Source organism: Notothenia coriiceps, unplaced genomic scaffold (genome assembly GCF_000735185.1).
Source record: "Notothenia coriiceps isolate Sejong01 unplaced genomic scaffold, NC01 NC01_scaffold00037650, whole genome shotgun sequence".
NCBI classification, from domain to species: Eukaryota; Metazoa; Chordata; class Actinopteri; order Perciformes; family Nototheniidae; genus Notothenia; species Notothenia coriiceps.
Genome location: NW_011370351.1, coordinates 87415 through 100816, shown reverse-complemented (window position 1 = coordinate 100816; position 13402 = coordinate 87415). Strand labels below are relative to the sequence as shown.

Sequence of the window (13402 nt, the reverse complement as noted above, 5' to 3'; positions counted from 1 at the left end):
ATCCATGACTCCGGATCCCGGCCTATATAGACACCAAAAGAAAGAAATTTGGGGGAAGCTGGGTTATTCAGAGTACACGGGTACAGACAGAGAGAAGGAAGAAGTATGATGTCCCCCGACAAACTAAGCCTATATCAGCAAAACTAGGGGCTGAATCTAATCAGCCCTAACTATAAGCTTTATCAAAAAGGAAGGTCTTAAGCGCACTCTTGTNACCTGAAAGACCTACAGGCTAACTTGGATAGGGTGCGAGTCCAACCCTTGAAAACCATGCTGGCTAATGACAGATCCGAGCGACCCCTGTAGATAATTGACAAGGGTTGGACTCGCACCCTATCCAAGTTAGCCTGTAGGTCTTTCAGGTATGAGGTGAGGAGGGAAAGTGCAGAGCCTGAAACTCCAGGTTCTTGGAGAGTGCGAAGGAGGATCTGATGGTTCACCGTGTCGAATGCAGCAGACAGGTCCATAAGGATGATGACAGAGGAGAGGGAGGCTGCTTTAGCCGTGTGCAGTTCCTCAGAGACAGCAAGGAGAGCAGTTTCTGTTGAGTGACCTGCCTTGAAACCAGACTGGTGCGGATCCAAAAGGTTGTCCTGATGGAGATAACAGGAGAGTTGTTTAAAGACAGCGCGTTCAAGTGTTTTAGACAGGAACGGGAGGAGAGAGACAGGCCTGTAGTTTATAACATCAGACGGGTTGAGAGTGGGTTTCTTTAGGAGAGGGTTTACTCTTGCCTCCTTGAGACTGTTTGAAAAGTGACCAGAAGTTAGAGACGTGTTGATGAAATGGGTGAGAAACGGTAGAATATCAGGAGTATATAGTCTGAAGGAGGTTTGAAGGGATAGGGTCCAGAGGACAGGTGGTAGGGACGGGCAGAGGTAACGTGGGTAAGAACCTCACTTGGAGAGAGAGGGGAAAAGGAGGTTAGTGTGTGGGTGAAAGGAGGTTCTGGTGACCCAGCGGTGAGTAAAGGTGAGTCAGAAAAAGAAGAGCAAATATCATCAACCTTTTTTTCAAAGTGGTTAACAAAGTCGCTTGACAGAAGGGAGGAGGGGGAAGGGGCTTTGGGGGGGTCCAAGAGGGTGGAGAAGATGGAAAATAGTTTTTTGGGATTGGAATAGGAAGATTGGATCTAAGGATGGTTCTATTAGCACGCAGTGCGTCATTTAGCCAGGGAGCAGGAGGGGACTGACGAGCCTGCCGAGATGTGAGAGGACGGAGAGAGTCCAGAGAGGATGAGAGAGTAGAGAGGAGAGTTTCTGCAGCAGAGTTTGGAGGCAGGAGTTGGAACNCCTCAGAGATGGAAGCAGTAGAAAGAGGAGAGCCTGATAGGTTAGGAGGTCGTCATGGTGTTTGGATTTCCACCATTTCCGCTCTGCTGCCCGAAGGATGGTTCTTTTAGCACGCAGTGCGTCATTTAGCCAGGGAGCAGGAGGGGACTGACGAGCCTGCCGAGATGTGAGAGGACGGAGAGAGTCCAGAGAGGATGAGAGAGTAGAGAGGAGGGTTTCTGCAGCAGAGTTTGGAGGCAGGAGTTGGAACGAGTCAGAGGAAGGGAGGGCTGAGAGCACCGATGAGGCAAAGGTAGAGGGGGAGAGGGAACGAAGTTTGCGGCGGACAGGTGCAGAATTAGAAGAGATTAGTTCGTTATTTTTGGAAAGGGGTAGAGAGAATGAAATGAAGAAGTGATCGGATGTGTGAAGCGATTAAACGGTTGTCTCCTGTGTGCTCCACTTCCTATTGGCGCACCACCTGTAACTTTCGCTGCGCACGAGAGGCTGAGACCTTATGCTAACTAATTTTGATTTATTGTGTATGTTTTGGATGAAATAATATGAGTGGTATAAAATAAAAATAAAATAAAATAAATTATTGAATTTTTTTTGATACATTTTTTTTAATATATTTATAATTCTGCAAATATTACGATAAACTCACAGCTATTTCGCGGCCCGGCAGTAACACCTCCGCGGCCCGGTACCGGTCCGCGGACCGGGGGTTGGGGACCCCTGCTGTACACGCCCTTTATTGTCCAAAATCTATTAAAAACACATTCATTAGCAACACCTTTGCACTGAGTTACATGTTAATTCAGTACAATGCAAGTGGACACTATCCACTTTGGAACAATTGAACATACAGTATGCGGTTCTCCTGCTGGAAAAATGCTAATACAAGCACAAATATGTCAAAACAGGCCAAAAGTGGTCTCTTTCTAAAGCTTTATTTACTGTTTGAGGAAATGATTAGCATTTTTTAAAAGTGGAGCCATGTCCTTTTGGGGCTGAATGCCATAGAAAAGTCAGAAAGTGGTGAGAGGACGAGAGACTCTGTTTTTTTAAAATATTTTCATTCTTTGAAATAAAGAAAAATATAAAATAATGACACACTTGAATTCAACAGCAAGTTGAATCTTCATGCTAGAAGGGAGCTTGTTACATTATTCATGTCCTGGATTTTATAAAACCTAATTGAAAATGTGTTATAGCCTCACCTCTACTCAGCACACTGTAAAACTTTCTCTAAATGTTTTCTTTTTTTCTGAAGTGCCTTCTTTTGCCACAGGCAACAAATAGAGTTGTATTTGTCTTCATCTGTGCCTGAAGGGTATTCTTAGGGAGATTATTATAGCTTACTTTGCTCTTAGGCCAGCCTTCCTACCATGCAACCACACCGGCCCCATGACTTTGGCTCTTCTTCAAAGCTACTACATTGTGCATTTCTACAGATGTCACCAAAATTGGAACCAAGAGTTAGACATGAAATGTATAAAGTATAAATCTGAGGAGAATTGATTTTGTTCTGCCAACAGAAGGGGAAAAAGGCTCTTTCTGTTTCCATTTTGTCCGGGTGTTGGCACCACATTTCCTGCTGGTTGTGTGGTTTCCTCCAGACTTTTTTAGTCATTTCAGTGATTTTTGCACGTGCATTGTTTATGCAACTAGTCTGTATATACGTGTGCAGCTTTTGGACTATTTTAGGGAGGGACTGAGGATAAATAGACCCAGGGTTGACAGAGCAGGAAAAGGGCATTGTTATTAGGAGCCCAGGGCTAGTACTTCCCCGGAGCAGAAGGAGATCCCACAAAGTGTTCCACAACCAAGTGGAAATTATGTTGGACATAAAAAATGTAAAGTTATGATATCATCAGAGCAGCCACCCACACATAAAATAAGTACTTTCCAAAATCTATCATTAAACACCCTTTTTTCCCTCAGTGAAGATTTCTGCTAATTCTGAGCTTCATATTTCAGCCTTATCTTGAGATACGTCACCTCTGTAATATTCTCAGGGTAAAAAAAATGTTAAAACCCATCTTTCTCTGATTTAACTTTTATAATTTCAGAGGCTGGCCTGCTTCCACTTGGCAAGCTCCACCTGAACAAGGCCTCCCAGCATTAGCTGATCATTTGCTGAAAATCTTATCTCATACATTAAAGCATGAAAGTTGTAACTTCTCTAGCAGTGATCTTGAGGTAAAGATTGAAAACAGGAAAGCGGCAGTCCAGGTTTAACAGGTTGTATTTCCCCTGACTCTCTCTGTATCTATGCAGGCTGACATGGGAGAGGGAGATTAAACAGTTCCTCTGACGAGCTTCCAGGTTTTGTACGATGGAGGAAATATATGCGTCAGATCTGAGGTTTTTTCCTTTCCTTGGTTCACTTCTCCTATATTTCTCTTATAAATATAACCTTGAAGGTATCAGCCTGGTTTATATTAATTTGTTCTGTTTCATGTTGAAAACAAGACATTATCATCAATTCTGTATGGTTCAGTAAAGCCACTTGGTAAACCAAAAGATTCATATTTTTTTCCTTCCATGGAAATAATTTGGACGCAATGGAGGCTGGTTTTAATGTCAATGTCTCTCATCTATGTAGTCTATTTTTTGGGTCGTATCACAGTGGATCTCTTCCCTTGGGCCTTTTTTTATGATGACACCTTTTATAATTCTCCTCTTCCTTCCATTTCTATTTGCTTGGACATCACATTAACACAATACCTGCAGACTGCATCCTCCTCTCCTGCAATGTCTTCAAACTCATTTCCCTCCCCGCTTATTTATCTCGCAATGAGACATCCCTTCCTCCCTCTATCAGAATGTTTTATTGTTACAAAGCAAATAACCTCAGCAGGCAGATCCACTAAATCAGGGCGACCTCGGCATTAGATTATTTCTTTTTTTCAGGCTGTGCGGAAACTATTTAGCTGTTGGCTGACTGGCTTCTATAAAACCTTGGTGACCATGAAAAATGGGAAACAAAAATGACTCTTTTCCAGAATGATTTTGTAATTGGGAAAGGATTTTGTGCAGATGTTACTATGTTTCACTGGTGAGAATATAAAAGCTATTAAACACCTGAGTATAATCCATAAGGAAAAAATGAGGGAAAGCTGAAGTGATAGTTACAAACGATTCTTAAATGTCTGTAGAAAGTGGACAATCACAAAGATCAGCTATAGAACACTCAAATACTCTCAAACTGCTTCATTACACTTAGTCAATAGCTGCTGAAAGGCTTTCCCACCCACCAATGTTCTTCTAATACGAACGTCTAACAAACAGGAAGTAGCCAAAGCTGAGAACTTCCTGTATAAGCCCATCTACTGGCCAGCTTCTGCACTATATGGGCACTGTGTGTGTGTGTGTGTGTGTGTGTGTGTGTGTGTGTGTGTGTGTGTGTGTGTGTGTGTGTGTGTGTGTGTGTTAGCATTCCATCCCCTTTGCTTCCTTCCCTGCCCCTGGCCCGCTGATGCACGGCATCGTGGGAAAGAGCGAGTCGCACCTCTGCACACCACCCCTTGCTCACTCACCACACACATAAAGCCTCAGAGACAGGGGGGGGGAGGTCAGATTTAGTGGGTGTTGCGAGCCAGATGTTTGGCTGTGTGGAACTGTTGTGAAATTGTGCCATTAATGTGCCATCGTGATTCCCAATTTAGAGTTAATCAAGTGTGTGTCTGTGGGGGGACTGTAAAAGAGACCTGGAAACATGAGTTATTTTACTCAAAGCTTTTTTGTTAAATTGTATGATTTGAACTAATCTGATCTTTCTTTGCATGCCAAACGTTAATATCATGATTCAGATTCATACCCCGAGAGCAAATCAATTATACACACACTGCCTTCCATTCATTTCCAGTTCGCCTGAAGAAACGTTGCAGCTTCATGTGACAACAGTTGCTCTTTTGTTTATGTGTGTACGTGTGTGTTATGAGACGTCATGCCTCAGGCTGTGAAGTGTGTGTCAGAGACTTCAGAGGAAGAGGAAGATGAGAGGGTCAAGTGCGTCGAGAGAGATCAGTCCTTCCTCACGTTGCCTTTCTGGATCAGCCACTTCCTGTTTATTGTTGCCCTGAAGTGTTGTGCCATGAAGATAACAGGGCTGTGACCTCTGACTCCGACGGAACAGAAGCACATCCTGCGACGGATGCCATATTGTTCGGTATCTCGTCACACCTCGTCACATGACCAGCTTGACCTGCAACCGACTCACATTTGTACAGTTTGTACGTCATTCTGGTTCATAGTGCAGTATTTTGATTGAACGGCTGTTTTTGTTTTATCTTGTAAGTACGTTTACTAAATCCATTAATTACAAAAATGTAAGTTAATTACGACTCCCATTTCATTTCTCAAAAGCAGTCATCCAGAAATCCAGTTTATTTCACTGATTATTGAAGCAACTTTATATATTAAATCCCTTAACATTGTGTTATAAATTACCACAATGATTTGAATTGTTGCTTGTATTTTCCACAGAGGCCTTCAAATACCTCTCATGCACTGAATAAACCTTAACAGAAACTGGCTTCAAGATACAAAACGATTCCCAAAGCAATAAAGTTGAGGGTTTAAGTTTACACTCATGCAGAAGGGGTTTATAGATCATATTCAATGTTTTATGATAAAGGGTTCTCAAGACTTTGCCTATCTCCCTGGAATCAGAGAGAAGAAACTTAAGGCCAATCTTTCCCTGGAAAAGGAAAAAAGAAAAACCCCAAAGATCTGTTCTGTAACTCTCACAGCTGTGGAGCCAGGGCAGGAGCTGGAGATATTTCCGAGTCCCTCCTGGAGTGTGATTTATTTCCAGACCACTCTCCTCCCACTGCTCCGGCTTTCTTTTGTTGTTTGTTTTTTGGGAAGAGTTTAGGACTTATTTTCCAATCAATCTCTTGCTGTACGACAATAATCAAGATAAGGTAATGCAGGTTTCTAGCCACACACAGCACAGGTCACAATATGTTTACATTATGGAAGGCAGTGTTAGCTTTTAGAGGGATTAAGGCCAGGAGATGGAAAGGCTCCAACAAAGCACATCTTATTATTGTTCATAAGGACATTTGAGCTAGTTTGGAAAATGGACAAGTATACACAGACTTGGAGAAAGATAGAGAACAACAGTGAAGTCAAGTTGAGGCCACAGTTGGAAAACCAGGACAAACCTAAGTGGCTTAGGTTCTGTACAGGGGGCTTGTTTATGAAAACTGATCACTGGAGGCCTGTTCAAAAGCATATTTTATATGTTATGGACTGCAGAAAGGACTCTCTTTTCTCAACTGCCACTAACAAAGCATGGATGAGTGAAATATATGACAAAGAAAAACAAAGAAAAGTGTGTTCCAGCAGTATAAATAACAAGCTGAGATTGATTTACTTTTGTTTCTGAATCCCCCTCAGCACTGCATAGTGTTGGTATTACAGTATATCTACTAAGATCTATACAACTAAACAGGGGGTTATTCATCTCCTCTTCATCAAGTACATTTCAAGCGATTTAAAGTTGTGACCTGTGCGTATCCCTGGGCATGTGACCGGCTGAACCGTTTAGTCTGCATCATTCAAGGTCTCCGTTTACTAAATGGTTTGTGAAGGGAGAGACGAACATAATTTTGTAAGCGCATTTAGTCCAGTCTTGTGTGCATAGTAAACATGGCTAACAAGGTTAAGTCCAGACTCCACACTGATAAAAGCTGGAGACGGACAGGAGCCACTGATGATGCGGTGTGTGTTTTTCAAATTTCTACTGCCAGTTGTGACTCTTCACTAGACCAACACTCTTGTTCATGCCTTGGATATACAGTAAGAGTAAGAAACACTCTAATAATGGGCCACATAGCTTCACATCAACTCTTATTTAATGAATGTATAGTCTTGCTTTTTAGGGAATTATGATATCATGACTAAACTGCACTAAGCTTGTGTTGTGCTTTGACCGGTGAGTTCGTCCTCAGAGGTTTTAATTCACTCGTCCACTCGCAGCTTGGCAGTCCGCAAGAGCCAAATATTTACGGTGCCTGTCTGCCATCTAAACACCCTTTCCACATGACATATTTATTCAATTATGCTTTATTTCACAGAGACCAAAAAAAGACTGCAAAATCTTGAGCCGAGTTGTGAGTGTTTTCCACCAACAACTGTGTAGTCCCCTATGGCTTTGATTCAAAACAGACGGAGAGACATTTTGGATGCATGTCTGACATTTGTTGAATATACTCTGTAAACGATTTTGACTGGTGAGGAAATCATAAACACTACTTATGCACGATTCAAGGTTCAGGTAGGCCGCTTGGAGTCGACAGTGTGGTGAGGTGGTTTTTGGAATAAGGCCGTAGGCTTCACAAAGAGCACTGTGTGAGCTACCCGTGATTACCTACCACAGGGGAGATATTCTCTAATTTACAGCCGTATTTCTCTTTTATAGAACATTTGGTTTTTCAGCATGCATACCACCATGTTTATGAACAGTTAAGCGCAACACAAAGTATGGAGCTTGTAGATATTTGCAAAGGAAAAAAATGGTATTCTGCAGTGTGGTAAATACACATACAATACATTTCCAACAGCTATTATTTCTCTAGCATTTCTTTTGAAAAATAGCAAACGATTGCGAACAATATGAATGTCCAAAGACGCCAGGACTGGCAGCTAATTTTTCATTTTTTTCCCCCAGCATGCCTTCTTCCAGATGAGCGTGGAATATAATACGTGTGGTTACATGGTTCAGCAAATTTGAAAAAGTGATTGAAAAGATTACTCTGACATCTTGGCAGAGGAGTCGTTTGATCGCATTTTTGTTGTTGGACAAGAATAGTGGTTTTAGTTTCACCTCTGTGTGTCTAATATCTTTTTACATCACAACACTGCATTATCATTCTAGTTAAACTGCAGTGGAGGGTTCAGCATAACTCGACGACTGGGCAGAATGCCTGCTCTGGTGTTTGCACACAATACAAATTTGCTGTAGAAATTGTGCTAGAATAAAACAGTAGAATAGTTCCTCCTTTGTGTGCTTTTGATCCACTGCAACATTTGACTTATTTTAAGTGCTTCAGGAGAATTCCCCCCATTTCGAAGTCCCTTTCATGAAAATGTAAGGGGCATTCTTCAATTCCCTGTTCTCTGTAGTAAAGTAATGGTGCCTGTAAGGTAGACAGTGAGCTGCCAGTCACCCTTGAGCATGATGTTGACATCCTCATGATTCATTTTGCCTGTTCTCTGGTTTTCAAAGTCACAGTCAGCAAGCTCTTTAAACCTGAGTGTGCTGACATTTGATGTACATCCCATGTGGCCCCAGCAAGAACCCTTATGCTTTTTGTTTTCATATCGCCTTTCCCTTCTCTTACGCTCCCCTTTCTCAACTTAATTGTTGCTTTGCTTTCTGAGTGTGCCTCAGAGGCACGACTTAATGCTTTCTTCTAAAATATCACAGTGCCTTTCAGAGGCAGTCTGTTTCATGTCTGTGAAGTGAGTCGGGTGCAGGGATTTGGGGATACTGAGGTTGTGGCAAAGGAGGGGGGGTTCGCTCGTCTCTCTTTAAGGCAACCACTCTTTTATTCCCACATTTTCCACGCATTAGGCAGTTATTATTGAACTACTGAAGCTTTCGTTCACACACTCACTCAGACACACACCGTACGCATGCATGCACACCATCGTGCCCGTGCCATAGGGAGGTTGTGCTCACGGCTTACATGAGGACAGAATGGTCACTGTGTTTCCCATCATTCTCTGTGCACACAGATAGCCCTGAATGGAAAATCAAGGTGGTGTGTGTTTGTGTGTGTGTGTGTGTGTGTGTGTGTGTGTGTGTGTGTGTGTGTGTGTGTGTGTGTGTGTGTGTGTGTGTGTATGCCACCGCAAACAGAAAATATGCTGCACCGCTTAGGATACCCACCGGCTGTCCACATCACAGTGACCACTGATTTCTGAGCTCTGTAATCACCGTACACAGGACTATTTTAGTGGAATCTGACTATGGATTAGACAGCAAATTGCCAGGGATAGCGAGTGTTTCCATGGAGAGGGTGGAAGTTGCTTGTAAGGAATAATAAACAGAGTTAGATTAAGATTAGACGTGATGATCTGAGAGCGGTGGCAGCTGGAGGACTGTATGAATGTGTGTGTACAGTATCAACAATGTCCAAGAATTGTTTTTAAGTACACGATCAAGAACGTTATATATGGGACAGAACATTAAAAAGCTGTGCAAAAACTTTCTTTATTTTAGCCCCACACTTAATCTGCTCCATTTGTCTCCAACTGATGACTTCTTCCTCATCCACTATTAATCAGATGGGTGTAATGACAAGCTGACATAGCCATAAATGTTTATACTCCGTCAAGCTCGCACATAATGTGTTGGAGACCCACACAATTGTCCCAAGTCTTCCCAAAGCTGAACTCATCACAGAGTTTGCGGTTAGAACTGTCGTAAAAGTGAGCTAAACCCAACAATTAGCTCCTTTAATGAACGAAAATATGAACACTCTGTCAGAATGCCTCCAGTCTTCAACGCAACATCGTGTTTTTATTAAATATGACTCTCATCATCTGGAAAACTGCTGAAGGACTGGCGTACACACACAGCATGTGTCACCCACATAAGCATACACAAACAACAGGAATATATCATTGGCAAGAAAAATCTACAAGAGATTGTACAGTGCAATCAGGAATATATAGATTATCAAATAAGGAGTTATTTCATTAAATCAGGAAATCCAACAAAAATAAACTCTCCAATGAATTTCATTGGGGATCTCTACATTCCATGACACTGTCCCATTGCTTTATTGACACAACACACCAAGCTCTTCTCTTCAACAATAACAATTGAAGAAGACACACATCTTTGTCTAGTTTTGTGAGGAATGTTTTCTTTGGTTGGGAAGATATTGAACTACACGATGGGTATATTGAGTATGAGATTTTGCCCTGCATATTATACGAAGTTATGTAGAATCTCATTTATAAGACAAGGAATCTATTGTGCTGATAAACTTGGTAAAGACTGAATGCAGATGCTATGTAAATCATGCCAAAGAGAAAGAATCTGCTCTGGCTCTATCAATGATAGTGTCGTAAATTATTGAAGAAACAACATGACCGTGCAATGAATCATCTCAGAGCAAGCAACCGGGTCAGTGTAGAAAGAGTCGATGCATTAAGTTGCCTTCATGAGGTCATCTGCAGAGTTTGTTTTTGTTACTGATCAGCTTCCAGGAAACATATCTAATACTAAGATGTTATTACAAAAAAAACATTTTCTTTCCTTTTTTTTAAATATAAGACACTGAACACGTAATTGAAAAGCCTGCAGTTTGGCTGAGGACATCCTGTCATCCACCTTTCCTCTGCCTTCATTTCCTGTCTCTTCTCTAATGTCACTATCTAATAAAGGTTAACACTGAATGAAATTGATAAGAGAAAAACTAAATGCACAGGACATAAGTCACACATTAAGTATTCAAACCTCTACACGTCCTTTAATCAGGTTTACAATCAACATGGTTGAAATGTCATTTTCTGAGATTTATCAAGTGAGTGGTTTAGTCCTTCATCCTAAATGCCATAAATATTCTTTACTCAACAAAGTGACTGAGAGTTAAGCCACAGACTTAAAAAAAAACGGGTTGAATGCGTTGTATGACCTGCCCATGTGATTGTTTTACTTGCTTGACTCTTTTATTGCCTAATTATGCTGAAAATATTAATTTAGCCTTTTTAAAATACATTGCTTACTTTGGCAATATGATACACTTTCTGCAGATTGAAAATGTACACGGAGGGGCAGCTTGAATCTATTTTTTTCTTTATATGGGACTAAGCTCATCCTGGTTTCATCTTAACTGTTGATCAGTACAAGTGTGCTCATTGTTTGTTTAGGTAAAGATTTTTAGGTAAACGTTTTTATTAAATTAAACAAGTCTTCAGTTCTCTTTCAGTAACTTGTGGCACGCTGAGTGGCCACCATTCACCATACACCCCAAAAAATAAATGAACCCAAAATCTCCCTTTCCTCCTTTTCACAACTTTCTACGATTGGTCGTCAAATTGTAATTTATGTGTTCATGATTTTGAACACATGCCATTGCCTTAGGTGCTTGCTGAGTGGTGCTTGTAGGTTTATCGCATTTTCCAGCAACCGGCATGGCCTCTGATGCTAACTGCACACACACTCACCTGCGCTCCAACTGCTTCATTTCCTGAACATCAGAGGCAGAGTTTGGGTGGGTTAGACAACAAAGACTGGAAAGAGTTTGAAAAACTGACGGCTTTGATATTATGAGCTTATTGTGCTACTCTAAGCACTCTTTCTGTGTGTGCATGAGTGTGTGTGAAGGGAAATATGGGCGCCATGTGGGGTTTAAGGTGTGAGAGGAAGCCCAACAGGCGGTCTCATTTGTGATCCAATGCCACACTGCACACACTGAAAACACTTTGATGATTGTTCGCGTACCTCGCAACAGGCTCCAGGTGTTCAGTGTGACCATAAAAGTAACTCTTGACACTGAACACAAGCGTTCTTGTTTATACAAAAAAGAAAATGGAATCATATTTTCCTTTGCATTATGTTCATGGGTTTTAATAATATAAAAAAACTTGCCTGAAAGCAACAGATTCCCTGTAAAGATTTGCCAGGAATCATGCTTATTTTACTCAGTTGATGTGATGATTGCGGCCCAATAAAGATGGCAGGGGGCTATGATTTTAACGAGACCCTTCGTATAGCTTGTGGCTACTCTTGTTCTTTCTTTCATTTTGTCCATCTGTCACACTGCTGAACATGCCAGCGTTGCTCTGTTGTGGCTAATGCTAAAGGTCTGTCGTCGCCCTCTGATGTGGTGGTTTCTCTGAGGGACATTGTAACTGTGGTGCAGTGGTAGATTGAAGGGATTTGATAGTACTTGACAGTACAGTCAAGTGAAGAGTGAGTCCAAAAAACCTCAAGGGATATGATCAGAAATGTACTTTCTGTGCTGTTGTGTTCTGCGTGTGTGCGTGTGAATGTTAATATATGGCAGTTTTATTTGGATGCAGTCTCTTATTTCTGTTTGTGTGAGAGAGTCTCATTTGGAGCTAATTCAGCAGAGCAAATATAACCTCCCCAAGGACACTGTGATCAGTCCCAGCCGACAGGGAAGATTTGGGTTTCTTTCGTGATTTTATAAAACAGGTGGTTTTCATTTCAGTGACAGTATCATCTTCAGATATTTGTCCTCTCCAGCTGTCTGGCTTCTGCACCCCGACCCACCCTGTTTTTCTATGTTACCGAACTCCTGCGTCCCCACTTGCCCCCTCCAAACCTTTTTTCTCAACTTCTTAGCTTTTTCTCTGTCTCTTCCTAAGTCTCTCCATTTAAAGATGAAGGCACTGTTAAGCAGGCGGTCATGAATCATTTAAAATATGAAACATTTAAGAGCTTTGTCACCCAGTTGATGCCAAATGTAGCATATTACCATCAGGAAGTCATTATGCGGTTATATTTACAATATTTCAGCCGGTTAGGCTCAGAGAAAATTGCTTATGTTTGCTTAAATTAAATGGGAATAACTTTTAATTTCACCACCTTTAATATAGAAAGTCCGACTGGTGAGACATTTGCAGTCAAAACTCCCCAGAAGTCTTTGAAATGTTGTGCCTTCAGCTCTATATTCACTGAAAACGTTCTGAATCAGTTCAAGATTCAAACCAAGAAAACGGCTCCGCTCTCACAGCGTGAATAGAGCAATAGTTTCTTACCCTGGCAGAAGGCAGAATTTTAAAAGACCCTCAGCACATTCTCTGTGTTTATCCAGCGTGTGTATCTTATTCACTAAAGCAAATATGAAAGCTCTTAACCAGAAGAAATAAAGATGCTCTTTGCAAAAGGAAGCAGTTCATGGAAAATGTGGTCCTTATTTTAAGAAACACTTACAGTAAACGGCCACTTGTGTTGGTTAAAAGCTGCAAATCATCTTTACTCTGGCCCCATTTTGTTGAGAATAATTACATACAAATAAACTATTATAATGACAATGACATATTGGTGTTAAAACGTTTGGCATGAGTCACCTGCAAGGCAGCCTTTTTCAGAGCCAGTCATCTCCGACATCCCGGACCCAAAACTGTCAGAA

At 41.5% G+C, this 13402-nt stretch overlaps 1 protein-coding gene across 1 annotated transcript in view; it reads left to right on the top strand.

Annotated features, from left to right (window-relative positions):
• LOC104967747 (protocadherin-16-like) overlaps positions 1 to 5394 on the top strand; it is a 72367-nt gene extending 66973 nt beyond the window's left edge. The window contains exon 12 of the mRNA XM_010797271.1: positions 5222 to 5394. Within this exon, the coding sequence (XP_010795573.1) occupies positions 5222 to 5394 (173 nt within the window). The remainder of the gene's footprint in view (positions 1 to 5221) is intronic.
• Positions 5395 to 13402: the final 8008 nt, after the last annotated feature.